Raw genomic sequence first — 27948 nt, forward strand, 5'->3', positions numbered from 1 at the left:
TCAATAATAAACTGCATACTCTTCTTGCTCTAGTCTAGTGTCCCTCAAATGTTCCACAAGGATGATCTGATTGATGTAATACTTAATCACTGTGTGCAAAAGAGCCATCAGGGTGAGAGAACAAGAGACGCCAAGATTATTTAATGTGATTCACATCAGCTTTATTAGATCCTATGCTTGTTACAAGCAAATTGTGATTGTACAACTCTAATCCAGATATGATGGAAATGGGTGGAACAAGGGAAAAAATAAAACTTGCAACAAACCAAAAAAATAAACATATACATAACTTATTACAAGCTTCACAGCATCAACCTGAGAAATGCTTTTATTGTCCATATGATTAAGTTATTTGATCAACTGCCAAAACAAATTACTTGTTTAGTGGTATTGTGTGTGTGTGTGTTCAGCGTTGATGGGGTTGTTCGTCTCCCTCTCAGGACATCCCTGTGGAGGAAAAAAAAAAAAAGTTACATTAGGGAACATTTGACATTTTGTAGTTTTTACTTGATCGATTTAGTGAAGTCATTGAGATGGACAGATAGAGGAGAGGGAGTCCAGGGAGCATGTGTGGTAGCAGCACTACCACTAGACCAGCACAACATTAGGGAACCATTTTTTAACCAGCAACGCCCTCACTGGAAATGGGAGGGGAGGGCAGTCCTTACAGTGAAATCAAGTGTGAGCACCTGGCATGAGCTCCTACAAATTTCATGAATGTATTGCATACATTTGTAGTTAAATATCTTGGGGACCAAGAATATTGAGTGCAACCCCGTAACTATTATGAACATATGACGAAATACATTAAAGTGGAACTGGCAGCCGTTTTAACTACTTTGCAGATATGAAACAAGCAATCATAGCAGTCAAAAATAACATTTCCAGTTTAGGTTTAAAAAAATAGGTTATATTTAACTCAATTCCATGACATAGAGAAAGCATTGTTGGCAGAATAGGTGGATGCAGTTCAATTCATGGTTAATATAATTCACCAATACATTTCTTGTTAGTCCAACAAATACTGCTATCAGATTGTAAATCACAGCTGGCCTGGTACATTGTTTGCTTCCTCCAGCCATTAGGGATGCACGGTTTCAGTTTTTAAACTCAATAGTTTGGACAAAAACTGACAAATGTAACTAAGGCTGGGAATGTTAGAATGAAACTAGCAAGTGCAATGTTCACAAATCAGTCATAACGTGGCTAATTGGCTAGCTTATTTATTTATTTATGCAGCCATTTATTTACCAAGCTAAAAACACTGAGCCTAACGCTATCTGGCTAGCTGCTAGGAGGATGTTATGTCATTGGACAACTTTTTACCCAACATATCATTTTTCTGGGGCTACAGCTAGAAATGCAGGTCTCATTTGGTTAGCTAGCATGACATGAATCACTTGCTAGCTAGCTATGCTAAACTTGGAACGAATGTAATCCACAGTTACCATATCTCTTAGTTGTCAATCAAATTTATTTGGCATCGATCAAATGTATTTGGCATCGATCAAATGGGCAAGTTCCCATTCAGTTGTCAAAACGTGGGTTGGGACAAGCATGCATTGGCAGGCAAGCTGCAGAAGGGCGAGGAGGCTACTATTCCCCATCGTTTATCATTGGAATTTTTGACAGCCAACTACAAGCTGATAAAGTTTGAGAGGGTTTTTCTACTGTTCCCTTACCTCGCTCTGACTAACAGTTGTTGATCTTGTTGTTGTGCATAGGCAATGGGGGGAGAGCGAGCCTACCTTTTCATGGTTGTTTGATCAATAGGACTGTACATTTCCCAAATGTAAGAGGACTCCTGTGGTATTTACATATTTGCAGAAATCCATTCAGGTGTATTTAGTAGCTTTTGGCGAATGCTTTCTAATGATCTAAAGTCACGCTGTTGCTACTGTTTGTAAACACAGTCTAGTGTGGCAAATGGCTTATTTGTATATAGGCCTGTTGTAGCTCTGATTGGCTATGACACACCAGTCTGTGTAGAGTCCAGTCCTGGGCAATATTTTTTTTATTTGGTTTTATTTAGTGCAATGTCTATTAATTGGCCAAACGCACAGCCACTTTCACACACATGCCTTACTCCGTCATTCCCTAACATTCTATGAATGTGTGAACATGACTCAAGTGCTCGCTTGTCAAAACAATCTAATGTATATGAACAGATTTGAATAAGATTTCATGTTGCTAAAACTCTGTCACTTCCACTTTAAAAAGTGGGCCTAGCTACATTTTGTGGGGCTTTCAACAAATCTGCTCAGTTGACTCAAGAGTCAGACTTAATTGAATGAATACCAGACACCTACAGAACACCATCCAGGAACCAGACTGAAGAACACTAGCTGCCATAAAACCTCATCTTAATCCTATTCCAAAAGGTGACACCAGGGAAGGCAAGGGATAGGCAACAAGTCAACTGATAACATCTAATGTATGCATACAAGTCATGATACAACTATTTAACATTTTCAGGGACACAAAGCACCCTCTTTTACACAAATATTTCCAGTAACAGGTAAGATTGTATTCACACATACACACACTTAAACTCACCATTGGACAACTTGCACTGCTTGAGCACCTCGCTGAAGCCTTCACAGAGTTTCAGGTCACTCTGGGTCTGAGCACACTCAATAAACTGCTTGAACTCGTAGGAGCAGGTTCCCTGCTCTGAAGCAGGCTCCTGCTGGAACATGGACTGGGGCTGATACTTTGCTGGCTGGTACATGGGAGGTGGCTGTTGGTACTGCTGGGGCTGCTCCTGAGAAACATAAAGCATTTGAGGTTAGTGTTGATTTTATTCTTAACTGTTTAGATGCCCATTCTTTAAGGACTGGCACAGGGTATAATCCTCCATGGTTTATCCTCTATGTCTCGCTCATACTCTCATCACTACCATTACTAACTAGGCTACATGACACAAAGCCACATCAATATCATGGCCCAGTCACTCACTGTGATTAAGCAGTGATCACCTACCTGGTAGGTGACATCAGGCTTGGCAGCCTCCTGGCTTCCCCCGCCTCCACCCATTCCTCCAGTCATTGCGTGGCCGATCATGTGCCCTGCGGCTGAGCCAACGGCTACCCCAGCGGCTGTGGTGGCCATCTGCGCAAACATGCCTGGCTGCCGGGGAGCAGCAGTGGCTGGGGCAGCCATGGCGGACGGAGGGGCACGGGCAGGCACTGGAGCGTAGGGTGGTGGGGGTGCAGCCCTGGCCATGGGAGGTGGCGGTGGGGCTACCCTGGTTTGAGAGAAAGAGAGAGATGAGCAATCAAGTGTTAATTCAATCATGCTCACTGAAGAACTTGAATTAGGTCCATTAGCAGCATCGATTTCAGTAAATTACTCTCTGCCAATTCAGTAACATATAATTAGGGTAGTGTAATGATTAACCCACCAGATTCAGTACATTTAGTTCCTTAATTAATTATTAGTTTCACCTTTCACTTAACATCATTAGCAGGTGTCTAGCAAACTAGCTAGCTACATAACTAGATAACAAATAACGTTAACTATCATAACTTTGAAATAGATACCGTTTATCACGTATTAAAATATAGACTGGGCAACACATGGAAAGGATGCAAGCCTTGCGAGCAAGTAATGGCAGGCAGCTTGCTTGATGCTAAGTTAGCTAGCTGACAATGCGTTATTAATATCATTATTTTTCCTATTTGCATACCTGGCTGGAGTGGCCATTCTTGACGTCCGGCTTCTGCTTCCTCTTGGCATTTTCAATTGTTAAAGCTAGTGAAATATAACAAGAAAATTCCTTCGTGTTTGAAGAAACGACTAAGTACAGTAGCTAATGTGTCTGTGTCTAATCGACCTTAGTAGGAATAAAAAAGACTGTTGTTCCAGAACTAACTACCGTGTCACATATTTTGTGCGTGTAACTTCCGGTGAGATGACGACTCGCTTTGAATATTTTGAAATCTGTTGTCATATGTAACGTTTTATAATCATGACTCCATGCCAAAAAACGTTACGGTATGTAAAGCTAGCTAAGTATCCTCTGATATACACTACATGACCAAAAGTATGCTCGTCGAACATCTAATTCCAAAATCGGGGGCATTAATATGGAGTTGGTCACCCATTTGCTGCTATAACAGCCTCTGCTTTTATAGGAAGTTTTTTCATTAGCTGTTGGAACATTGCTGCAGGGACTTGCTACCATTCAGCCACAAGAGCATTAGTGAGGTCGGCACTGATCTCCACAAACCATTTCTGTATGGACCTCGATTTGTGCTGTTGCCACAAAGTTGGAAGCACAGAATTGTCTAGAATGTAAATTGTATGCTGTAGTGTTAAGATTTCCCTTCACTGGAACTAAGGAGCCCGAACCTTGAAAAACAGCCCCAGAGCATTATTCCTCGTCCACCAAATGTTACAGTTGGCACTGCATTCGGGCATGTAGCGTGCTTCTGACATCTGTCAAACCCAGATTCATCCTTTGGACTGCCAGATGGTGAAGCATGATTCATCACTCCAGAGAACGTGTTTCCACTGCTCCAGAGTCCAATGGCGGCTAACTTTACACCACTCCAGTAGACATTTGGCATTGTGCATGGTGAGCTTAGGCTTGTGTGCAGCTTCTTGGTCATGGAAACCCATTTCATGAAGGTCTTGACGAACAGTTCTTGTGTTGATGTTGCTTCCAGAGGCGGTTTGGAACTCGGTAGTGAGTGTTGCAACCAAGGACAGACGATTTTTACCAGCTTCAGTACTCAACGGTCTTGTTCTGTGAGCTTGTGTGGCCTAACACTTCGCGGCTGAGCCGTTGTTGTTCCTAGATGTTTCCACTTCACAATAACAGCACTTACAGTTGACCAGGGTAGGAATTTGACAAACTGACTGGAAAGGTGGCATCCTATGACGGTGCCACGTTGAACGCCACTGAGCTCTTCAGTAAGGCCATTCTACTATCAATGTTTGTCTATGGAGGTCGCATGGCTGTGTGCTCGATTTTATACACCTGTCATCAATGGGTATGGCTGAAATAGCCAAATCCACTAAATTGAAGGGGTGTCCACATATATTTTTGTATATGTAGTGTATGTTTTGTTTGTTTTAGCATATCAAGTTTTCGAGTGCTAAAAAAATCTACACTCCAGTGCCCAGTGAAGTAATGGAAATGTTTTTATCTTTTTCCACTAGATGTTCCCCTTGGACTTTGAAATTCAGTGTCTGTAAGTGTGAAACGCATTCAATATTTTTTGGGGGGGAGGTAACAGTGCATTTGTATTTTCAATGTCATTAACTTGAAATGGAAGAAGTAGTAGTTTGCATATTAAAATCTGTATACCTCTGAAGGGCTTTTGTTTGAAAGTGGAATTAATTCATTCTACCCTACATAGGACAAGATTTGTTTTTAAGTCAATTAAATAAACATTGCATTGCAAATAAACATAAACATTGTGGTGGAGGAGTTGGTGGTGGAGCAACCTGGACGTAACATAGTAAATGAAAATCAGATGGACTGAAATTAGAATGATATGTTACGTTTCGTATGGTATGTACAGTGGGGCAAAAAAGTATTTAGTAAGCCACCAATTGTGCAAGTTCTCCCACTTAAAAAGATGAGAGAGGCCTGTAATTTTCATCATAGGTACACTTCAACTATGACAGACAAAATGAGGAAAAAAAATCCAGAAAATCACATTGTAGGATTGGGTCTGTAGTGACGCTTCAAGCGATGCAGTGCCTTAGACTGATGCGCCACACGAGAGGCCCTGCAAATTTTTAACAAACAATTGGTCCCCCAAAAAATACATCCCTCCGTTGAATTTGAAAATCCTGATGTGGCCCTCAAGCCAAAAGGTTTGCCCACCTGTTATATATTAACAACCACGCTAAGAATACTTGTCCATGAAAAGCAGATTATTTTGTAGGAATCTTATCAATTTCACAGTTACAAAGTAACATCAAATTAAAGCAACCAAAACAGGAGAAGATATAATAAGGGATGAATTTCCAAATTGAAGTTGGAATCTTTAAGAAATGTTCAGCCCAATTTATCTTAAAAGTACTATTCAAAAACTGAGACCACCATATTCATATGTGTTCATAACGACAGATTTCCTAATATAATGTGTACGATTTTTCCAGATGAAGTTGAAAAGCATCTGGTCAACCGCTTTACCTATTTTGTTGCTAAGATGTAGGGACTGGGCTGCATAAGTACGTCTGGAGACACCTTCAGCTTTACAAAGCAATACTTGACCTTTCAGGGATAAATCCCTCTGCAACCAATGGTTCAACTTCTTTTGTTTTTTTTCAACAAAAGGTATGAAATTATTGAGCCTCTTTCCTGTTGATCCTTAGATATGGTAATCCCAAAGTATGTTACTTATCCTCTATATGCAATATCCCAGTTATCACACAGTCTTTAAGAGCAAACACTTCACACTTATTAAGGTTTAGGTAAAGACCAGATGCTTTGGAAAAAATATTTATCACATGAACTGCTCTATGAATCTGGTCAGCATCTTTCAAAAAGATGTTGGCATCATCTGCAAGCTGACATGATAATATCTCTGTCAGCAATAGAGATCCCTTTTTATATAGCTGGATTTAACAAAACTTGTATGAAGTTTGGTTGGAAGCAGGAAGAAGTAAGGCGAAATTCATTCCTTCCCCCCTTTGCCCCTTGCCTTGCAAGTGTATACTCGTCAGACGTCATGGAACGTCATGAGAAGTGTCCACTTAATTTGAGGGCTGAGGGGGAAGGGTGTTTTTTAAGTGTTTAGACTGCAACCTATAGGCTACTCTTCCAGTTAGGCCAATTGAATATGAATCTGATTTAGTCAGTTATTGGACAATAATAAACCATTTTCTTATTTGGATGAAGATGTTAAGCTCGCACATTTTTATTGGAGTGGTCAGTAATTGATTTTAAAGCAATTGTGGCATAGCGTTGTTGGACGCGCAGGTTTAAGGTGCTATGGATTCCCTGGGGACCAGCCTACTTTCACTCGCATCATACTGGAGAGACCGGCTTGTCAAACTACAGGTTCATTCGCACATAGGCTGTGGTAAAGCATACACCGGGGCTTAGGCAACCTCTAAATAGTTATTGAAATGAAACTGAATGACAAATATGCCACAATAAATATCAAATAGTATTATTAGGCTATTTCCGTAAAATCGGGAGCTATGGATCGACTTGGTAAATGGAGTTTCAAACCGAAGAAGATGGAAGTGGAATTGGAGGATGATTTTTATTTTGATTATGATGCGTTAGAAATATCTGATTATCAAGACCCCAATGAACTTTTAGCTGCTTTGAAACAAAAGGAGAAAGACGTCATTTTGGCGGCCCAGCTGGGAAATGCATTGCTTTTGGAAAATCGTCAGTTGAAGGATCAGAGCGACAAACTTCATGAACAGTATGCAGACAAACTTGAGGTAAGAGAGAAGAGTCAAAAGAAACCTATATTGTGTTGTACGATTATGATGAAGTTTGTGAATGTGTCATATGCGCGCTTGTTCCTATCTTCATATAAATTAAAACATGATTCACAAGCGCATCCAATTTGGATCTTGAGAAGTAGGCCTACGCAATGAGTCAATTTGTAAGATATTGTTCAAGATTCTTTCGAAAGAGTTTATAATTTTTATTTATTTAGGGTAGGCTTTTCTAATTTTCTTTACATTTCTGTGCTGACTAAGCATCAGCAAATGTGTAACAATTAACTTAATAACTGAGAGAATTATAACATTATAGTTAAGTAGGTTACTGGATTCTACTCTGGCATGCTGATAATCATTCCAGACAGAGCAAGTCACAGTATCAACCAATGTTTTGACTACGTTAACAGCCATTGATATACGGTGCATTTAGCTGCACCTGCAATTACATCTGCAAAACGTGTGCACGACCAATACTAGTTTATTTTATTTGCTAGGTGTTGGCATATCAAACAAGGGAAATGACAACAAACAAGTCTTTACATAATGCAAGTCTTTATAATAGAATATACTGTATAAATAGTACATTATAAAGCAGCACAATTGAACCCAAAATACCATACTTCAGGTTCACCTTTGATAATATTCACTAAGATATCATAGGTGGATGGATGGATCTAGTATTCTTAGTTGGCTACCACCATATGATCATGATCTAAGGAGGCTAGCTCTTCCCTCTTCAAAGGAGATGTCATAAGAATGTACTGAGTCTGAGCTTCCTCGGGAAACAAAGACCAATTTTATTACACACAATGCACTCTTTCTCTGCTCTCTGAAAAGCTCTTTTGTGTTTTTGTGATAAGCCTGAGTTTCACGAACCCGCTCCCCTCCCTTTCCCTCACAGGTTTGCCAATTAATATGGACATCTCATTAGAACAACACAGAGATATATTCAGTAAATGGCACCCACCATGAGAGGAAAGTATATACAGTACCTTCAGAAAATATTCACACCCTTGACTTTTTCCACATTTTGTTCCATTAGCACCTGAATTTATAATGCATTAAATTTATCATTTGGTCACTGGCCTATACACAATACCTCATAATACCAAAGTGGAATTATTTACACATTTAATGAAAAGCTGAAATGTAACTATAATGAGGCAATAACTATTCAATATCTTTGTTATGGCAAGCCTAAATACTTTAAGTTAAGGAGTATAAATGTGCTTAACAAGTCACATAATGAATTGCAGGGACTCACTATGTGTGCAATAATAGTGTTTAATTAATAGTGTTTTATGATTTTTGAATGACTACCTCATCTCTGTATTCCACACATACAATTATCTGTAATGTCCCTCAGTCGAGCAGTGAATTTCAAACAGAAATTCTATCACAAGGGCCAGGGAGGTTTTCCAATGACTCGCAAAGAAGGGCACCTATTGGTATATGAGTAATGGGAAAAAAAGCAGACATTGAATATCCCTTTGAGCATGGTGAAGTTGTTAATTACATTTTGGATGGTGTATCAATACACCCAGTCACTACAAATATACAGGCCTCCTTCCTAACTCAGTTGTTGGAGAGGAAGGAAACCGCTCAGGGATTTTACCATAAAGCCAATGGTGACTTTAAAACAGTTACAGAGTTTAATGGCTCTGATAGGAGAAAACTGAGGATCAACATTGTAATTACTCCACAATACCAACCTAATTGACAGAGTGAACAGAAGGAAGCCTGTACAGAATAAAAAATATGTCACGTGATTGGTTCTTTCTCGCAGGCTACAAGTAAAGGTGCATGTCCTTATCCAATTCCGAGGTGCATATTGAAGAGATTGGAAGAACTGTCCACATTTACTTTTCGTCAGCCAACAAGATGAGTAGGCCTAACGAACAGCAAAAGCACTAGCCTATGTCAATCTACTATCACCATAGTACAAAGGTCGACCTATACTGTGCAAGAAATACATTTTCCAAACATAGTCTGGGACTGTTGTACAACCAGTAGCATAAAAAAAAAAAACGTTTTTAACGCAATGTGACTGACGGAACAGATCATAACGTTTAGCTTAAAATTTTGATAAACTATTAGGCTATTTCTTCACATTATAAGCACAGCAATGTGCACATGGTAGTAGGCTATAAGTGCGAATGTTCCATTATCAGAAAACACCATTATCAAAGTGACTGCAAATGTGATTATGCATTTAATGCTTTTATTATAAAGGTGCATTTTATGGTGAAAATTATCTTCAACAAACTTGAAACTCACATGCTGCTTCTGTATGCCAGTTAGATCTACACCCCTTGTAAAGTGAATTAATGTGCTTCATTTTCAGAAGTTATTTGGCCACTTTAGTTGTGATACAAACCTTATTGAATCATATAGGCCTATGGGATTGGCTACATGAGGTGTACGACTGTGATTTGATAAAGGCATTGTCTCTTATGCTGGGCATCATTCACAAGCAATAATATATAATTCACAAGTGATAGGCTAATATTGTCACCCATCAGACTTTTCTTGATTTAATCTTGTCTGTACATACACTACCATTCAAAAGTTTGGGGTCACTTAGAAATGTCCTTGTTTTTGAAAGAAAAGCACATTTTTTTGTCCATTAAAAAAACATCAAATTGATCAGAAATACAGTGTAGACATTGTTAATTTTGTAAATGACTATGGTAGCTGGAAACGGCAGATTTTCTTATGGAATATCTACATAGGCAGACAGAGGCCCATTATCAGCAACCATTACTACTGTGTTCCAATGGCACATCGTGTTAGCTAATCCAAGTTTATCCTTTTAAAAGGCTAATTGATCATTAGAAAACCCAATTATGTTAGCACAGCTGAAAACTGTTGATCTGATTAAATAAGCAATAAAACTGGCCTCTTTTAAACTAGTTGAGTATCTGGAGCATCAGCATTTGTGGGTTTGATTACAGGCTCAAAATGACCAGAAACAAAGAACTTTCTTCTGAAACTTGTCAGTCTATTCTTGTTCTGAGAAATGAAGGCTATTCCATGCGAGAAATTGGCAAGAAACTGAAGATCTCTGAAGATAGTACAACGCTGTGTACTACTCCCTTTACAGAACAGTGCAAACTGTCTCTAACCAGAATAGAAAGAGGAGTGTGAGGCCCCGGTGCACAACTGAACAAGAGGACAAGTACATTAGAGTGTCTAGTTTGAGAAACAGACGCCTCACAAGTCCTCAAATGGCAGCTTCATTAAATGGTACCCGCAAAACACCAGTCTCAACATCAACAGTGAAGAGACGACTCCGGGATGCTAGGCTTCTAAGCAGAGTTCCTCTGTGTTCTTTTGCCTATCTTAATCTTTTCTTTTTATTGGCCAGTCTGAGATATGGCTTTTTCTTTGCAACTCTGCCTAGAAGGCCAGCATCCCGCAGTTGCCTCTTCACTGTTGACGTTGAGACTGATGTTTTGCCCGGTACTATTTAATGAAGCTGTCGTCCCTTTATGCCATAGTTTGTATATCTCAATTGTCAGTAGAACCCACGTTTGTTTAAGCAAGTCAGCAAATATCAGTTATGTTTTTTAAAAGGCGGTGGATGAGGCTGAATGAACTTTTTCTCTGCCAGACAAGGCTCTGCTGATAGCCAGGTGTAGCAGTGGTAATGTATTAGGACTGCTGTTGGGGCAGCTTTAGGCCCTAACAGTTTGTGGGCACTGTTTGTCACCGATGTAGTCCAGTTAATGCATTGCTTAGTGTTGTGTTGTGTAGTGGCTTTGCTGGCATGCATCTAAAAACATTTGTGGGGAGTTTGCCCCACCAAGATTTACATGCTAAAATCACCACTGTGTGAGGGTGTTTATCTTTAAGCTCTGAGGGATGGCACATGCAGCATCTGCAGTTCGTATCCCTTTCACTCTCACAAGGTCTGAATATGTAGCAAAAACATTAAGCCTAATATGCCCAGTCGGGTATGTGAATCCTCTCCAGATACAGTCTATAAGTATCCCTGGCTTGCTCAGTGTCGAATATTGGCCACAAAAAGAAGAGCCATATAAGTATGTTAGACCATTACTCTCGTCTTCAGGAATATTTCCCAGGTCAGCATTGAAATTAACTGGCCATCATGAAGTAATGTAGTTGCGGTTATCACCCAGTCTCTCAGATTTACACTGTTTCTCTTACTGCTACGCTGTATGGAATTGAATAAGCTTCCCAGAAATGGCTGTAGCTCTTCTACATGTAGATCCAACAAGTGTCTGTAGCAGCCAGGGATGGATCCACATTAGGAGACAGATGTTTCAGAGACCGTTTTACTGCTGTCTGTGGATGGATAGATTTAATGTAGGGCTGTCTAGGCCTCGGAGGCGCAAGAACATGGATATTGATATAAGCCAGTTGCCAAGCTGTTTTATTGGTGCACTATTATGAAATAATGATAGTTTCTATTAGCTTACATGAAGTATAATACAGGCCTGTGGTGATGTCATAGTCTAATCTACCATGTCTGGACTTTGATGCTGTGTGCTCTAAAGAGTTTATAGATACAATAAAAAGATAGCAGGGGTGTACTAGACTGGCAGACTGGTGAAATACTAAGTATGCATCACCTAGCTTCAATAAGTACACAGTAACAGCTACTGCACAAATACTCTTAGATTTTCTAATTTATTCATTTCATGGATTAAAATGATCGTGCAGTGGTATCAGTCTCCTAATCACAGACCAAAGAGACCCCCATTGGCACGCATTAATTCTGCCCATCTGTTATGTTTTGCCCACAGGAGCTGGAGCAGGGCAGGCACGATCTGCAGGTGAAGCTGGAGGGGTGCCAGTCTGGGTGGGTGAGCCAGGTTGTGGACCTGGAGAAAGACGTGAGGGATCTGAGTGGCCAGGTGGACAGGCTGACCCAGGCCCTGACCGACGCAGACAGGGACAAGACCAGGGCCCAGGAGGAACACGCAGAACACACCCAGTGCCTCAGAGAACAGCTCAGCACAGTGAGTACATACCACCCCTTCACACCTGGGCCATGTTCATTAAGCACCAAATGGAAGAAAACTAAACATATTTAATTCACTAGCAATAAGCCCGGCAAGGAAGGCTAATGTTTTGACGCTATCCTTTTTAGGAATGCTGTACATAAAACCCCCCTTCTTTTTTTTTGACCATATAAAGTGACACATTAAAATATTTCTCTATTAAGGCAGAAGTAAAGAAAAGATAGCCATTGTAACCTAACCACTCAAGCTATGCCTGGGGTTAGAGCCAACATCAGATAAGGTGGGGTGTTACCCAATCTACCTACTGAAAATAAATGTAATGTACAAAGACCAACGCCGTATAAAGCAAGGCCACAGATATTAGGTAATACACAATAATAGCAGCTAGTAAGTAATACACAGACAGTACATATAAGCATTAATATGTAGATAAAAATCTAGATTAACCAGAGATTAAGAGAACCCACCTCAGCAGTTCAGGATCAGTTCAGGTCAGGTTGTTATTACATTAATACATTAATAAGTCATTAAGGTACTTTGTCTAAAGGCAAAACATCCAGCTGGGAGGCTATAGGAATGGACGCCAACATTTTGTAAAGAAGAATATGGAGTAGGAACTGAAATAATTTGTTTTGAGACTCGATAAGTCTTCAAAGCAGGAAGACATCAGTGGAAGGTTGAAAAAGGCTCATATCTGGAATTGGTCTTTGAATTGTATCAATCATCGCTGGAATAAGTCGGTGAGTTAATTATATACTGAGCCATGTGGCTATGACATGTAGAAAACCCCTAGACCACGTGATGGGAAAACCACAGCTGTCAATGTCCTGTACTCAGTATGCAGTCATGTCCATGCTTCAATGTGACTCATGTTTACTTTATTAGAACTATATCCACAATGATACTTAATATTAACACTACGACACCTGTTTGTAATGGTGAGGTCCTGGGTTATCCCTATAAATGCTGTACCTAAGACTGGAAGCTTGCTGTTGCGATTAACAAGGTATTTTACAGTCTCTTATCAGTTTTGTAGGTACAGTTGAGCTTATTGGCTAAAGAAAGTCTCTTGTGTACTAGGCTAGCAACCTTGAGTGGGCCGCTAGACTAGTGCTCTACAAACTTACAACAAGGGTGTTGTTTTGTATTGCCGAATGTTATGATCGTGACGTAAACTTACAGTTAATGAAACACATGACTAACCACCTGGCTGTAGTAAGCATGGAAGTTGAATATCTAACTCCAGTCCAGTGCACAGACATAAGGCAATGGACAAAAGAACAACCTCCTTTTGACTCCTCAGTAGTCTTCAGTTCAGATAGAGGAACCATAATTGTCACTCCACCCTGTGTAGAGGAAATCTCTTCTATTTATCACTCACAGTCCCCCAAAATGGGCAGGAAAAGGTCTATTTACAGGAGCTATCTCTCAATCTGAGTTCTGGAGGAGGAGGAAGTGGAGAGAAGTGGGTTCTTTCTGCTGGCTGGCTTCCACCGTGGGTGACTCTGAGTTCTCTGGAAATGTAAACGTAAAAGAACAGCTAGAGAGTAGTACTTCAGACGCTGTTCTTGCGGAGAGGAAAGGTTTAAAGAGTGTTTCTCGCTGAGATCTTCTTACCGGACGCGGTAGTGAACGGTGGTGGTACCCCTCTCTCCAGGTGTGCAGCACTGCCTGGCATGGTGTGTGTGTGTGTGTGTGTGTGTGTGTGTGTGTGTGTGTGTGTGTGTGTGTGTGTGTGTGTGTGTGTGTGTGTGTGTGTGTGTGTGTGTGTGTGTGTGTGTGTGTGTGTGAGAGGGGGGTGTATATAACGATACAATCAGTGAACCTAAAAAGAGATATCAATAGAGTCTGTGTACAGCAGTATCTGGGTGGGACTGTATGTTTGGTAGAAGTGGTTCTATAGTACTAGGGTCTGATGGGCCTAACTCTAGTGTGTGAGCTTAGCCAGAGCATGACCGTATTCTGGGGGAGAGAGGTTACCAGACAGTCAGCCTAGGAGTGTGAGCACTCCAATATATCACCTTGACCTATGGTCACACAGCCAGGAAAACGGATATCCATTTCAGCTAATACATACACTATATATACAAAAGTATGTGGGCACTCCTTCAAATGAGTGGTTTCGGCTATTTAATCCACACCCATTTCTGACAGGTGTATAAAATTGAGCACACAGCCATGCAATAACCATAGACAAACATTGGAAACAGAATGTCCTTACTGAAGAGCTCAGTGACTTTCAACATGGCACCGTCATAGGGTGCCTACCTTTCCAACAAGTCAGTTCATCAAATTGAATCTGGGTTTGGCAGATGCCAGGAGAATGCTACCTGCCCCAATGCATAATGCCAACTGTAAAGTTTGGTGGAGAAGGAATAATGGTCTGGGGTTGTTTTTCATGGTTCGGGCTAGGCCCCTTAGTTCCAGCGAAGGAATATTTTAAGGCTACAGCATACAATGACATTCTAGACGATTCTATGCTTCCAACTTTGTGGGAACAGTTCAGGGAAGGCCCTTTCCTGTTTCAGCATGACAATGCCCCATAAAGCGAGGTCCGTACAAAGCGAGGTCCGTACAGAAATGGTTTGTCGAGATCGGTGTAGAAGAACTTGACTGGCCTGCATAGAGCCCTGACCTCAACTCCATTGAACACCGTTGAGATTAATTGGAATACCGACTGCGCGTCAGGCCTAATCGCCCAACATCAGTGCCCTACCTCACTAATGCTCTTGTGGCTGAATGGAAGCAAGTCCCTGCAGCAATGTTCCAACATCTAGTGCAAAGCCTTCCCAGAAGAGTGGAGGGTGGCCCAACTCCATATTAATGCCCAATTTTGGAATGAGAAGTAAGACAAGCAGGTGTCCACATACTTTTGGACACGTAGTGTATTTCTAAAGACCACTAGAAATGCTTACTGTTTCTGTTCACCTTGGTTGTGAAGGAAGTGTGAAAACTATGTTGATCTTCGCCAGTCAGTGACTGGTTCGTTATCAGGTTTTGCTGTATCTATGAATGTTATTCAAGTAGTTGAGTGTGAGGGTAGTATTTTGACAATCTATGACTCTCTGGCAGTGTAATTGTTATTGTTTGATTCTCTATCCCATCAGCAGTTTTCAACTTGAACATGCAGATGATAGAAACGTATTGATGGATCTTGGCCTCACTGTTCCATAGAATGCCTAATCATTATTCCTCTGTGAACAATGCTTCACCCAGAGTCTAGCATTCACTTCTGTTAGTTCTAGTGTAATTCATACATATTATCTGTGAAAGCTCAAGTCAAACACTTGCATTGAAATAACATGATGTAGACATATTTTTAGTGAAGGGATGTGTTACTCTAAAGGGAGAACGTTTACAGTTTCATAAGCTGGAATTGAGAACAACTCTTGGTTGATTAAATGTGTAGCCTATCTCTCTGTTTGGTAGTACCTTTTCAGAAATGACATTATTGTCCAATCTAAGTTACAGGAAAAGGCCTTCAAGGAAGTCATTTATTTTTCCAACATAAGGAAAGAAACCAGTGCACATGTCTCAAACAAGGAAGTGAAAAAGATTGCTTTAGATCACTGGTGTGATGAATCATGCCATTCTATAGGTGAAAAATACATTCAACCACTAAGGGTTTAGCTAAGGTTTTCAACTTTAGATTTAGACACCAACCAACATGATGATTTCCATGGTGATGACACCTGTTATATCCCTCACTCCTGATTTTATGTTTATGTAGAATTAGACACCCTTGTTTGACCTTTGACTCAGACAGCGTCACACCACTAGGAAGAGAGGGAAGCGCTAGGAAGATCCATCATTGGAGAGGGTTCATCATATGATGTTTGTGCTACTGCTATCTATGACTCCTCCCACCCCTGGGGAATGCTATACTTTGTCCCACCACTCTGAGAAGACCCTTGCTGCTATGTGCATCACAATGTAGTCTTGGGGGGGGTTGTTTTATTTGATTTTGTGTCCCTAGCAAGTGGAGTGTCTCTCTGTGGATTCCTAATGGACCGCTCACTCCATTTTCCATAGTCGGGCCAAGATAAGCCATGGACGGGACTCTGGGGTAGATTGATGCAAACGTGCATCCTTGCCACTCCTCCTACAGTGTGTAGCTACATGCCCTCTGTTTTTGTTTCTGTCTGTCAATTCTCATTCAACTACCCCAGCCTCCATGCACCCCCCCCCCCCTTCCCCAGTAACATCCCCAATGTTCTGTGCCTAACGTGGCATGGGGATGTCACTGCCAAGACCAAGATTCCCCAGTTGCTCCATCTGCTGTGGCCCTTTCATCCTGTATTGTGTGTGCGTCTGTGTGTGTGATGGGAGCTGACATGGGCCTGCCATACTGCTGAGTCAGGGGGGCCAGGGGTGTGTGTGTGTGTGTTTGGGGGTAGGGGTTAGGGGTTAGGGGGCCAAAGAACTGGCACAGTGCCAATACATTCCTGTCTCTCTCACTTTTGTATTTGGAAAGGTTTTTGTTTTGTTCCAATGAGTTCTACATTGGAACCTATGGCATATAACCTTTTTAGTAAGGGATAAAACTTTCCTCAAAAGTTTCGGTAAACTCTTAGAAAAAAGGGATCCGAAAGGGTTCTTCGGCTGTTCCAATAGGCAAACCATTTTTTGGTTTCAGGTAGAGCTCTTTTGGATTCCTGTAGAACCCTCTGTGTAATGGGTTCCACCTAGAACCAAAAAGGTTTCTTCAAAGGGTTATCCTATGGGGACAGCCAAAGACTCTAACCGTAACCCTTTTAGGTTCTAGATAACACTTTTTCCCCCTAAGAGTTTAGGCATATGTCAATAATTGCTTACTGTGCCATCTTGTAGTTAATGGAACAACTGTCCCACGGAGAGAAGTTTAGAGTTGTTTTGTTATGACGAAAACATAAGCACATGTGCTGGAGGCAAGAACCATTCCTCTGACTGTAGTATGTGATCTTAGTTTTCCATTTACAGCATAGCTCACAGCAACCAATAATATAGATTCGCTTATTTAATATCTATGATTTTATATTACACTTCCTCATATCTATACCCATTTACCTACATACCTATTTTAGATATTTATCTCTGGATCGAATATCTAGTAACTTAGTCTCAGATATTTTCGTCTCCTGAACCTGGTGCCCTTTTCTCTGGTATGCCCTGTTTCTCTGTATGTACATCTAATACCTCTCTCCTGTCCTTGGTGTCTGTCTGTGTTGCGGTCTAGGCAATGGAGGTGGAGAGGGCGATGACCAGTGAGCTTCAGACCCTGAAACAGGAGCTTCAACAGAAAGGCCAACACAACAGACCACAGGAGGAGGAGCTGCTTAGTGCCATGAGGGAGCAGGTAGGCTATGCACACACACACACACACACAGTTTTGTATTGCTATCCTTGTGGGGACCAAATAATCTATTCCCATCCAAAATCCTATTTTCTTTAACCCCTTAACCCTAACTTGAACTCTTAACCTAACCTTAACCCTAACCTTAACCTAACCTTAACCCTAAGCCTAACCTTAACCACAAACCCTAAAACAATACCTAACCCTAACCTTAATTCTAATCCTATTTGTAAGCCTAACCTTTAAACCTAATCCGTAAGCCTAAAATAGTGTTTCTCCTCTTGGCGACTGGCAACATGTTTTACTAACCTTGTAAGGACTGATACCCACAAGGATTGTTAAACAAACACACACACACACACACACACACACACTTACTTTATCTCACCCCTTGTGTGTGTCCAGGTGGTGCGTCTGTCCCAGAAGGAGCAGGCTCTAGAGGAGCAGCTGGAGAGTGTGTTTCAGGAGAACGCAGACCTACGCGACAGACTGGCCTCCCTACACACACGCTTAGCTCTACAGGACCAACACAACCAGCAGCAGAGCCAACAGGTAAACATACACAATTTTTTGTTTGTTATCTTTCTCCTTGTTTACTCATTAATATCACGTCAATAGTGCAAAGTTGCCTAAGTGACCCTGGGATACACTGTGGTAATTGGGGTTTAATAGCAGCGTAATTTCCACTTGCTTTTTTAGCCCATAGATATTGTTGTATTTTGTTGTCACTCAAATATCACATGAATACGCATAACAGATATCAAAATGTATAGAATTGCAAGAAAATTTGCTTTAAAACTGCAACATTTTCTTTGCACCCCATGACAAAATAAACTTTAAACCTGCAAAATTCTCTCCACTGACAAGAGGGGTGTGAACAGTTTGTGTCATGAACAGTGCTTTTGCCCATAGAAAGAGATGTGGTGCATGCGTGCAGAATAAAAAGTTTGGGAACCCCTGATCTATGGAAGGTTTTGCTTTAAAATAGACTCATCCCTCCCATTGTCACATGTCATTTAAACTTGTAAGGCTGGATTCCACACGTGCCGTAGTGGAGTTTCTGCACCAGGCTGGAATCTGGCATGTTAGGATTTCACAGTGGTTGAATGGCAGTTTACATTTTTTACATAGCTTTTCCAATAGCACTGTATGTTGATATAGTGCACATATTGTGTAATATGTGATTTATGGATGACATTGGCATGTTATGTATACTTGTGTGTCTCTAGAGCTAGATCTGCTTTTCAATAGTCAAATTGATGGGGTCTGAATCTCAATATGTTTGCATAATGTGGTTGATTTTAGATGACGTTGACCAGACCTTATGTATCTCTCTTTGTGTGCGTTTCCCTCTATGTTTTTGTGTGTGTGTGCCCCTCTCTCGGTGTGTAGCTGGCGGAGGCATGGCAGGAGGCTGCGGCGGCGAGGGGGCGTTCCCAGCAGCTTCAGGTCCAGGTGGAGGAGCTGCAGGAGGAGGTCTACCTGCAGGACAGGAGTAACCATGGAAACACATCCCTACTGTCTGAGCTGGAGACCAGTCTAGACACCATGGGCCTGGGCCATGACAGAGAACAGGTAACACTATAGAAATTCGAAGACATGGGACATAAGAGACAGGGAACCCAGGACAAAGGCAAGGGTTAGCACACTTATCCTGGGTTAATACCGTTGGTACATACATCATGGTCAGAGTTAGTGGCCAAGATTGTTATGATCTCTATCTTTATACTCTTAGAAAAAAAGGTGCTATCTAGAACCTAAAAGAGTTCTTCAGAAATAAGAGACAAAAGGTTAGTGCACATATCCTGGGTTAATACCCTTGATACATACATAGTCATAGTACATACAGTACCAGTCAAAAGTTTGAACACACCTACTCATTCCAGTTTTTTGTTTTTTTAAAATCTATTTTTCTACATTGTAGAATAATGGTGAAGACATAAACTATTAAATAACACATATGGCATCATGAAGTAACAAAAAAAGTGTTAAACAAATCAAAATGTATTTTATATTTGACATTCTTCAAAGCAGCCACCCTTTGCCTTGGTGACAGCTTTGCATACTCTTGGCATTCTTTCAACCAGCTTCATGAGGTAGTCACCTGAAATGCATTTCAATTAACAGGTGTGCCTTGTTAAAAGTACATTTGTGGAATTTCTTTCCTTCTTAATGCGTTTGAGCCAATCAGTTGTGTTGTGACATGGTAAAGGTGATATACAGAAGATAGCCCTATTTGGTAAAAGTCCAAGTCCATATTATGGCAAAAACCATCATGCACTATGATGGAACTGGCTCTCATGAGGACCGCCACAGGAAAGGAAGACCAAAGAGTTACCTCTGCTGTAGAGGATACGTTCATTAAAGTTAACAGCACCTCAGATTGCAGCCCAAATAAAGGCTTTACAGAGTTCAAGTAACAGACACATCTCAACATCAACTGTTCAGAGGAGACTGTGTGAATCAAGCCTTCATGGTCGAATTGCTGCAAATAAACCACTAAAGGACACCAATAAGAAGAAAAAACTTGCTTGGGGCAAAACACCTGAGTAATGGACATTAGACCAGTGGAAATCTGTCCTTTGGTCTGATGAGTCCAAATTTGAGATTTTTGGTTCCAACCGCTGTGTCTTTGAGACGCAGAGTAGGTGAACGGATGATCTCCGTATGTGTGGTTCCCACCATGACGCATGGAAGAGGAGGTGTGGGGGTGCTTTGCTGGTAACACTGTCAGTGATTTATTTAAAATTCAAGGCAGACTTAACCAGCATGGCTACCACAGCATTCTGCAGCGATACACCATCCCATCTGGTTTGTACTTAGTGGGACTATCATTTGTTTGTTTTTCCAGGCTGTGTAAGGGCTATTTGACCAAGAAGGAGAGTAATTGAGAGCTGCATCAGATGACCTTGCCTCCCCAATCACCCGACCTTAACCCAATTGAGATGGTTTGGGATGAGTTGAACTGCAGAGTGAAGGAAAAGCAGCCAACAACTGCTCAGCATATGTGGGAACTCCTTCAAGACAGTTGGAAAAGCATTCCGCATGAAGCTGGTTGAGAGAATGCCAAGAGTGTGTAAAGCTGTCATCAAGGCAAAGGGTGACTACTTTGAAGAATCTCATATAATATATATATATATATATATATGATTTGTTTAACACTTTTTTGTTGTTGTTGGTTACTACGTGATTCCATATGTGTTATTTCATAGTTTTGATGTCTTCACTATTATTCTACAATGTAGAAAATAGTAAAAGAAAAACCCTTGAATAGGTGTGTCTACACTTTTGACTGGTACTGTATATCAGGTAGAACACTTTTAGGTTCCATATAGAACCCTTTTTTTCTAAGAGTATATAAAGTATGAGGTGTTAGAAAGATACAGAGAGATACACAACCATGCAATCAAAGTCCACTACCTGTATGTAATAGATATTTACAGGTGAACAAAAAGGAGAGCAGTCTTTTCTGGTTTATTACAAGTTGCAACAGGGAGACACCACCCAGCACAGAAGCAGAGAAAATAACTGGCCTCTTGGAGACAGGCCCTTTTATATCCTAATCACACGGCACCAAATGTTCTGTAAACATTCGCCTTGTAGGAAGTTAAAGCAAAAAGGCAGTGACTTTGTCAGCTTCTACAGAATCACATAGTGTCCATAGAATGTCATCAATACAATAAAACCGTGAATAATCCGTTTTTCCTCTGCCCTCCAGTCTGGCGTCAATCACTATCTACAGATATGAGAATAATCCATAACATTCAGCATCAAGTCTAGTGACATCAACCTGCACCTTGAGTGTCAGAAATTGAACACTGGCAATGATGTGTATTACAGAAACTCCAAATATGTTAAACATGGAGCTCAAATATTCCCATGACACTGTAATGGAAGAATGATACATAGCAACAGAACATTCGAGGTATGTTATTGGTGATGGTACCTCTGTAAAGGAACACTTCTTAACTTGTGTGTCCTGACTTCAAAGAGAAAGAAACAACAAGGTGAACATTATTTGCGAGAGCTTTGCCATTAGCTACTGAGGTGTGAATGCATTACAGATCCTACAATTTGTAGAAAACATAGTGATAATGAATGCTTGAAACCAAGCATAAAAGGTGAGAAAGAAAGAGACATATTTAGCTAAATTTTGACTGTCTGATTCTGTCATTATTTTGCTTTGTTTTCTTCCATACCTGGAAACTGTGATCTTTTAGTGCACCCATGAGTCATTTGCTAGCCTACATTTCCTGCTTGGTTGAATCACCTAAGCTAGATGGATCTTTCTACCTCTAAATGTCAGAGAGCACACACATTCAGTCAGGTTTTGTGTTAAAGTGGTTATACCTATGGAAGTCTCAAAGAAAAAAACAGTGATCTTTGACTCTTAAAAGCTCTAGGGAAAGACTTAAGGTAGTGAGATGAGGTATAAAACTCAATCATTGAGAGCTATAAATAACGAACACAGCACTCTACAAAGTTCCTTCCTCTGATGTCATCTAGGCCTAGGAAGTGTCAAGTTCAAGAAAATGGGATCACCAACTTTTTAATAACATTAACCCACTTTTATTGTTATTTTGCCTTTCTTCCTCAGTAATGAGTTTGACACTTTTGAAACCTGAGGAAACGAGTAGTCCATAATGTAGGCTGAGCTACACATTCACACACTGTAGTGTTAAAATAATACCGAACTCATTGACCTAACACACCATAGTGTTATTAGTGTTAGTGTCTTTCCAATGAGTTTTTTACCACAGTGCTACTGCTTGTTATATGTGGCTGAATTGAGGTTTACCTGTGTTCAAATGTTTTTGTTAAAAACACTATCCAATACAATTTGATTTAATCTCATCTCTCTCTCTTTCTCTGTTCTTTCTGCTCTCTCTCTCCAATAGATGACCCAGGAGGTTCTGTCTATCCTGGAGCTGCTGCGACCCCTGATCCAGGTAGTGAAGACTCCAGAGAGATCAGAGTTTATAGGTCAGGAGGAAGGAGACCTACAGGCCATGCTGCTCCAGTTACATGGTGTGGCTCAGAAACTGGCCAACCACACCCATATCCCTCAGGTGAGGAGTCATCCGGGAAACCAAGCCACCAACCAGGGAAAGCGAACTAACTCTAACAATAGGCCAGTGATGTGCAGACAGGGTAGGCAAGGTAGCTTTTTTAAATCAAATAAATAAATAAAGCTGTTGTCAAAAGGTTTTCATGCTTAAAATCCCAAAATGTGCTAAAACTGCGTTACAAGCGCTTGTCGATCTGTGCCTACCATCCCCATCCATTCAGATCCATTAATTTTTGCATGAGGCAGAGAGAACTTTACAATTTAAAAGCTTAAATTACAGTGCATTTATTGGGGGGGATACAATAAGTGTTGAAAAATGTATAATTGGTAGAAGGCTGCTACTGCGACCTTAACAACCTAAACAATACCCTCATCGAACACGAAAAATCGGAATTGCACATCCAACACTAGATCACCCTCAAAAAATTGGGGGACACACGAATCGATATGCCGTTAAATGAGCAGCAAAGACAACAAGTTACCATGCACAATGCTACGGTAAAGGAAAACCGTGAGATTTTGAAGGACCTTACTAGGGGGTGATGATTGTGATTGAGAGTACAAGCTAATGTAATTGTGGAAACTATGTATAGTTATTGTGAACCTTTGTTGAAAAAGAGGAAAGGTGAGCTACAGGAGGTATTATACGTATTCACTCCCCTTGGATTGTTTCACATTTAGCTGCATAACAAAGTGGTATTGAAATAGATTTAATTGTGATTTTTTTTTGTTGTTGTTGATCTACACAGAATTATCCATATGGATAGATCAACAACATTGTAGTGACTCCACAATAATGACCTAAATGACAGCGTGAAAAGAAGAATACAAATGTACAGAATACAAATAGTCAACAACAAAAAAGTGCATCCTGTATGCAACAAGGCACTAAAGTAATACTGAAGAACAAAAAACACAGCAAAGGAATAGACTTTCTGGGCCTAAATCCAAAGCCTTTATTCAATTCCCCCATAGATAATATACTGTATGCTCTGTTGGGAGAAAGAAAGAAAAACACTCTACCTTACCTGTAAGGTGCTTTTGTGTAACGACAGATGACTTTGGAGTTATGTCAGTGCTGTGGTTTTTGGTTTGGATCTCTGTTGAGGCGTTGTTGTTAGGAGCCTGTGGCGGGGATCTGGGAGAGGACAGGTTGGTAATGTTGAATGCTTCATAGATCACAGCAGGCACAGTCTATTATTCCCACTGGGGAAACCCACCGTCCCGGGAAAGTGCCTGTCAAAACAATGCAGTCTCTCCCCTAGTTTTAGTGCCTACACTGGTCATAGAGAGAAAAGGGGAAACTAGACTGGTGAAATCATGATGCTATCAGACAAAACTGGAATTTAACCAAAGGATGAAACGAGAAGCACTAACAGAAGATGAAAATGAACATCGTCTACTGGAGAACCGACCTGAATGTTAGATGGTCAACAGGTAGAGCAAGGTCAACACTGATACATCGATAATACTAAATCACCTTGCACCTTGTGTGCTGGGCTGAGCTGACTGTAAGAGGCCTCATTGTTCAGTTACCTGAGTCCTCAGTACAGTGTCCGGGTTCCCATATGAATTGCCGGCCCTGACAACAAAGGCTGGATTCATCCCCTAGGAGACAGAGCCATTAACACAGAGATCAGGTGTCAGTCAGGCCTGCGTTCCATGGAGATTTAGATTTAGACACAATAAAAGGAGTTTCTGTGTTGCTGGGCTGGAGAGAGAGTGAGAGGGGTTTTTCAGTACAGTGATAGTCAGGTTACAGCTCTGAATTTCCAGTAAATACCATGAGCTACTGTTTTATAACACAACACCCACCGATCCTGTGTGTTCACTCATAGAGTAGCAGGTCAATAGAACACCCCAGGCTAGAAACAATGCCCTCTAATGTAATTTTAACCTAATTTGACAGTGTACATAACTAAGCACCACAGAAAAAGAATACTCAGCTTTAGTCGTGGTTACGTTGGCTCATCTTAGTGTGTGGGGTTTGTGCTCTACCTTGTGGTCATGTTGGTTATGAGTTCTTGATACAGCAGAAGTTGAACCCAATACATTGGCGTTGCTAGTATTGGACTCAGACCATGGTTTCAGTTTACTATTTTCTCTCTTGACCTCTCCCCTCTTTTAGATCTCCCAGCTGCAGGAAGAGAATGCTGAGCTGAGGCTGAGGCTCGGAAACAGACAGGATGAAGAAGAGGTGGCCCAACAGGCCATCAGAGACAGAGATGAGGCCATAGCTAAGTAAGTGGTTTTGCCGTTATCATTTAGTTATTTTCTGCCTTTATCGTTTAATAATTTTCACTCTTTGTAATTTCCCTCAATGTTATTTTCAAACAGCATTTAGCATTCATAAAGTGACAGTTTTCATTTATATATAGTTCTTGCCATTTTATGTGTACTGTAAATGTAACATATGTTCCTGTGCTGCGTTGTCGTTGGAAGATTGCCATGGGCTTTCCACATTGGTTTGCTATGAATCAATGATCATGTCACTGTGAGTTAACATGTGTTTGACCCCCTGTTTCATCATGTCAGGAAGAACCTGATGGAGGCGGAGCTGGTGAGGAGTAAGAACGACATGATGTGTCTGAACAACCAGCTGCTGGAGGCTATCCAACGCAAGCTGGAGCTGTCTCAGGAACTAGAGGCCTGGCAGGTGGGTCTCCACGGTCTCTTTGTCTGTCTCTGTTTCAATCATCCCCCTTCTCGTTCTGTCTGTCTTTTGCTCTCTTTCTGTCTCTGTGTCTCACTTTATCTATCTCTATTTCTCTCCCTTCCTCTGCCCCTCTTTCACACTCCAGTAACATATTAGGGCACTTTCATAAGCTCTGAGTAAATATTAACATTGGTTTAATTAAGCCTATTGTCTTTAGGGCACCTCCATAAGTGAAAATGTACCGTAATCCTTGGTCACAGAGTCAGAATTCTAGTATTACATAGAGACTGCTCTTTAGCTGTAGTGTCCCCACTGGGGTTAGGGACACAGTAACCTTTAAACAGCCCCCTAAGTTTGGACTGAAGGGATCTGAACAGATTGACAGGTGGCCAAGGCTAGAAGAATCTTTCTGCTACTCTAGTCTACTGCTGAGTCATGGTGCTAGTGCGAGGCCATCTGCTGGGTGACTACCTCCATCTAGTGGTCATATGAAGACATGGCAACATTCACTGTAACTGACCAGTTCAATAGAGATGATTTGAATCGTTCCTACAATTTCAACATCATGGTATTTGAACTGTAATTAAGCTCTTGAAGTGTATTTAAGCTCTTGTTATATCCAGCTCTTGCATTTAAAATGTATGTGAAGTCTAATGAGGCTCATTATCAACAGAGGTGTAATGTTTTATTTATTTTCTTCAGGACGACATTCAGATCATCATCAACCAGCAGCTGAGGACCCAGCAGCAGTCGGAGCAGGTCCAAAGGAAGCCTGCCTCCAACCCCATCTCCTTCTGGAGGAGACCCAGCATAGCTTCCTCCACCAGGCCCCACCGGCCCTCCTCCTCCCCTGCCTCCTGGACTTCTGAAGCTGGGCAAGAGAAGCCCCAGTCCCCCTGGAGAGATTGGCTCCGACCAGGCAAGGTGGCACAGCCTGGCAAATAGTGAGCTGGTATGTCTGTTGCCTCACCGTGGAGGACTGGCACAGAGCACAGAACTGTCTTGACCAGCTGTCCGTTGAAGAAGTCGTCAAGGCTGGAACAAGCTGGTGGAACACTACTGAGTGGAACTATCAGTCTTGGTAGATAGAGTACCAAGCAGAACAGGACAGGCCAAACACTCAGTTATGTAGGAGACTTCAGTAGAGTATTAGAATTCAAGACCATAGTGTTTTGGAAACAAGGACCAGATAAGAGCCCTAATGGACAAAGTGCTATCAATAAGTAGATAGTAGTTTCCCCACTGTCACTGAGAAGAACCTAAGCACATAAAACGCATGTTAGAGCGGTTAAAGACTAGCATGGTAACGACTAGCATGGCCAGGGAGTCACACACTATTATGGTGAGAGTCCCGACAAGGAAAGATGGTTATAAGTTGTGCCTTCTTCTGCCTTATAATTATGTTTTTTTTATTGTGAAGTCATTGATGCCTGAGATTGTAAATGTATGTGATAATGTCAATGTTTGTAAGAATACTGACAGTATTTGCTCAGGCTATTTATTTCATCCAACCTTTATTTAGGCAATGTACAGACAGACTAGAGGAAATGAGTTGATAGATTGACTGGACTCTGATAATAAGACATAATGAAGTTAGTATTCACCTATAATCCTGTTGTAAATATTTAGCTATTTAGAAACACAGTAAGATGATATCCAATCTAAGTGGTATTCCACTCACTGCAGTCTGTTCAAAAGATGTAACAATATTACATGTTGCCTGCTGTCTATGCAAAATGGTTTCCATTATGTATCCAGAGAAAACAGCCTTTAGTAGAAAATAACCAAATATACAATAGGTGCTAATAAATAAACCCATGATATACAGTATTGCATGGGTTCTCATGTGAAATGTTATGTGAACTAGATACAATATGATTTATGTCCAAAATGCATTTCATGCATTGTATTCTTACCTTATGGGTCTTTTTGCCACATAACTGAAGGGGACATTTTGGGGGAAGGGTGCAATATAGATAAACTCTAACTAGGTTGGCCATATAAGGTCATACTTATTTTGTTCACAGTGCCAGAACAATCTTTTATTTTATTTTTTTGAATCTAATGGACAGAATGCATGCAATATGTTGTCAACACATGAAGTAAGGTCTGTTCTGTTGTTTATCGACATTTGCTATTTGTTTATTTACATTTAGGTTTTAATTGACAAAATCAGTATGTCCTCAGACTATTTGATTTAGTGAAAAACAGAACAATGCTGATTGAATGACTGAAAACATCTAGTTTATTGCAGAAGATATAATGCAAACATTTTGATTCATATGACTAATTGTTGTAATATATGAATGTTATCAAAGTGCATGCATGATGTTGTGTATCATGATGTATGTAGTTTGTATTCTATATGTAGATGGCAGTTATGTATTAGTGAACACAATGTCCTTTACACTGAAAATAAAGTCATGGTTCATACTTGATATCCTATGGCCTTTGATTGATAGTTCGCTTGGACTGCATAAAA

General features: G+C 40.8%; 2 protein-coding genes across 4 annotated transcripts; one reads left to right on the forward strand and one right to left on the reverse strand.

The window, feature by feature from the left end:
* Positions 1-144: 144 nt before the first annotated feature.
* Positions 145-3926, reverse strand: LOC112265474 (coiled-coil-helix-coiled-coil-helix domain-containing protein 2). Its single transcript, XM_024442816.2, has 4 exons — positions 3689-3926; positions 2983-3247; positions 2557-2764; positions 145-447 (listed from the first exon to the last, which is right to left on the reverse strand). The coding sequence occupies exons 1-4, from the start codon at positions 3736-3738 to the stop codon at positions 437-439; spliced, it is 534 nt and encodes a 177-aa protein (XP_024298584.1). The 5' UTR covers positions 3739-3926; the 3' UTR covers positions 145-436.
* A 2821-nt stretch (positions 3927-6747) lies between these two features.
* Positions 6748-27904, forward strand: si:ch211-235m3.5 (BICD family-like cargo adapter 1). Of its 3 annotated transcripts, XM_024442817.2 has the most exons (9): positions 6748-7416; positions 12192-12407; positions 17626-17745; positions 18148-18294; positions 19135-19317; positions 22641-22811; positions 24939-25051; positions 25346-25466; positions 26169-27904. In XM_024442817.2, the coding sequence occupies exons 1-9, from the start codon at positions 7165-7167 to the stop codon at positions 26409-26411; spliced, it is 1566 nt and encodes a 521-aa protein (XP_024298585.1). In that variant the 5' UTR covers positions 6748-7164; the 3' UTR covers positions 26412-27904. The 3 variants fall into 3 exon arrangements, with proteins under 3 accessions (XP_024298585.1, XP_024298588.1, XP_024298587.1); XM_024442820.2 differs by lacking the exons at positions 6748-7416; positions 12192-12407 and adding an exon at positions 13092-13416; XM_024442819.2 differs by lacking the exons at positions 6748-7416; positions 12192-12407 and adding an exon at positions 13618-14089.
* The last annotated feature ends 44 nt before the right edge of the window (positions 27905-27948 follow it).

The sequence above is a fragment of the Oncorhynchus tshawytscha genome, linkage group LG13 (genome assembly GCF_018296145.1).
Source record: "Oncorhynchus tshawytscha isolate Ot180627B linkage group LG13, Otsh_v2.0, whole genome shotgun sequence".
Classification (NCBI taxonomy): Eukaryota; Metazoa; Chordata; class Actinopteri; order Salmoniformes; family Salmonidae; genus Oncorhynchus; species Oncorhynchus tshawytscha.

Excerpts from the sequence above, each read along its gene's own strand:
- LOC112265474 (XM_024442816.2), bottom strand. The coding sequence starts at position 3,738 with ATGCCAAGAGGAAGCAGAAGCCGGACGTCAAGAATGGCCACTCCAGCC. Across the intron at positions 3,248-3,688 it reads AGAATGGCCACTCCAGCCAG|GGTAGCCCCACCGCCACCTC; the intron begins GTATGCAAATAG and ends CTCTCAAACCAG. Across the intron at positions 2,765-2,982 it reads AGCCTGATGTCACCTACCAG|GAGCAGCCCCAGCAGTACCA; the intron begins GTAGGTGATCAC and ends TATGTTTCTCAG.
- si:ch211-235m3.5 (XM_024442817.2), top strand. The coding sequence starts at position 7,165 with ATGGATCGACTTGGTAAATGGAGTTTCAAACCGAAGAAGATGGAAGTG. Across the intron at positions 18,295-19,134 it reads ACCAGCAGCAGAGCCAACAG|CTGGCGGAGGCATGGCAGGA; the intron begins GTAAACATACAC and ends CTCGGTGTGTAG. Across the intron at positions 25,052-25,345 it reads AGAGATGAGGCCATAGCTAA|GAAGAACCTGATGGAGGCGG; the intron begins GTAAGTGGTTTT and ends TCATCATGTCAG.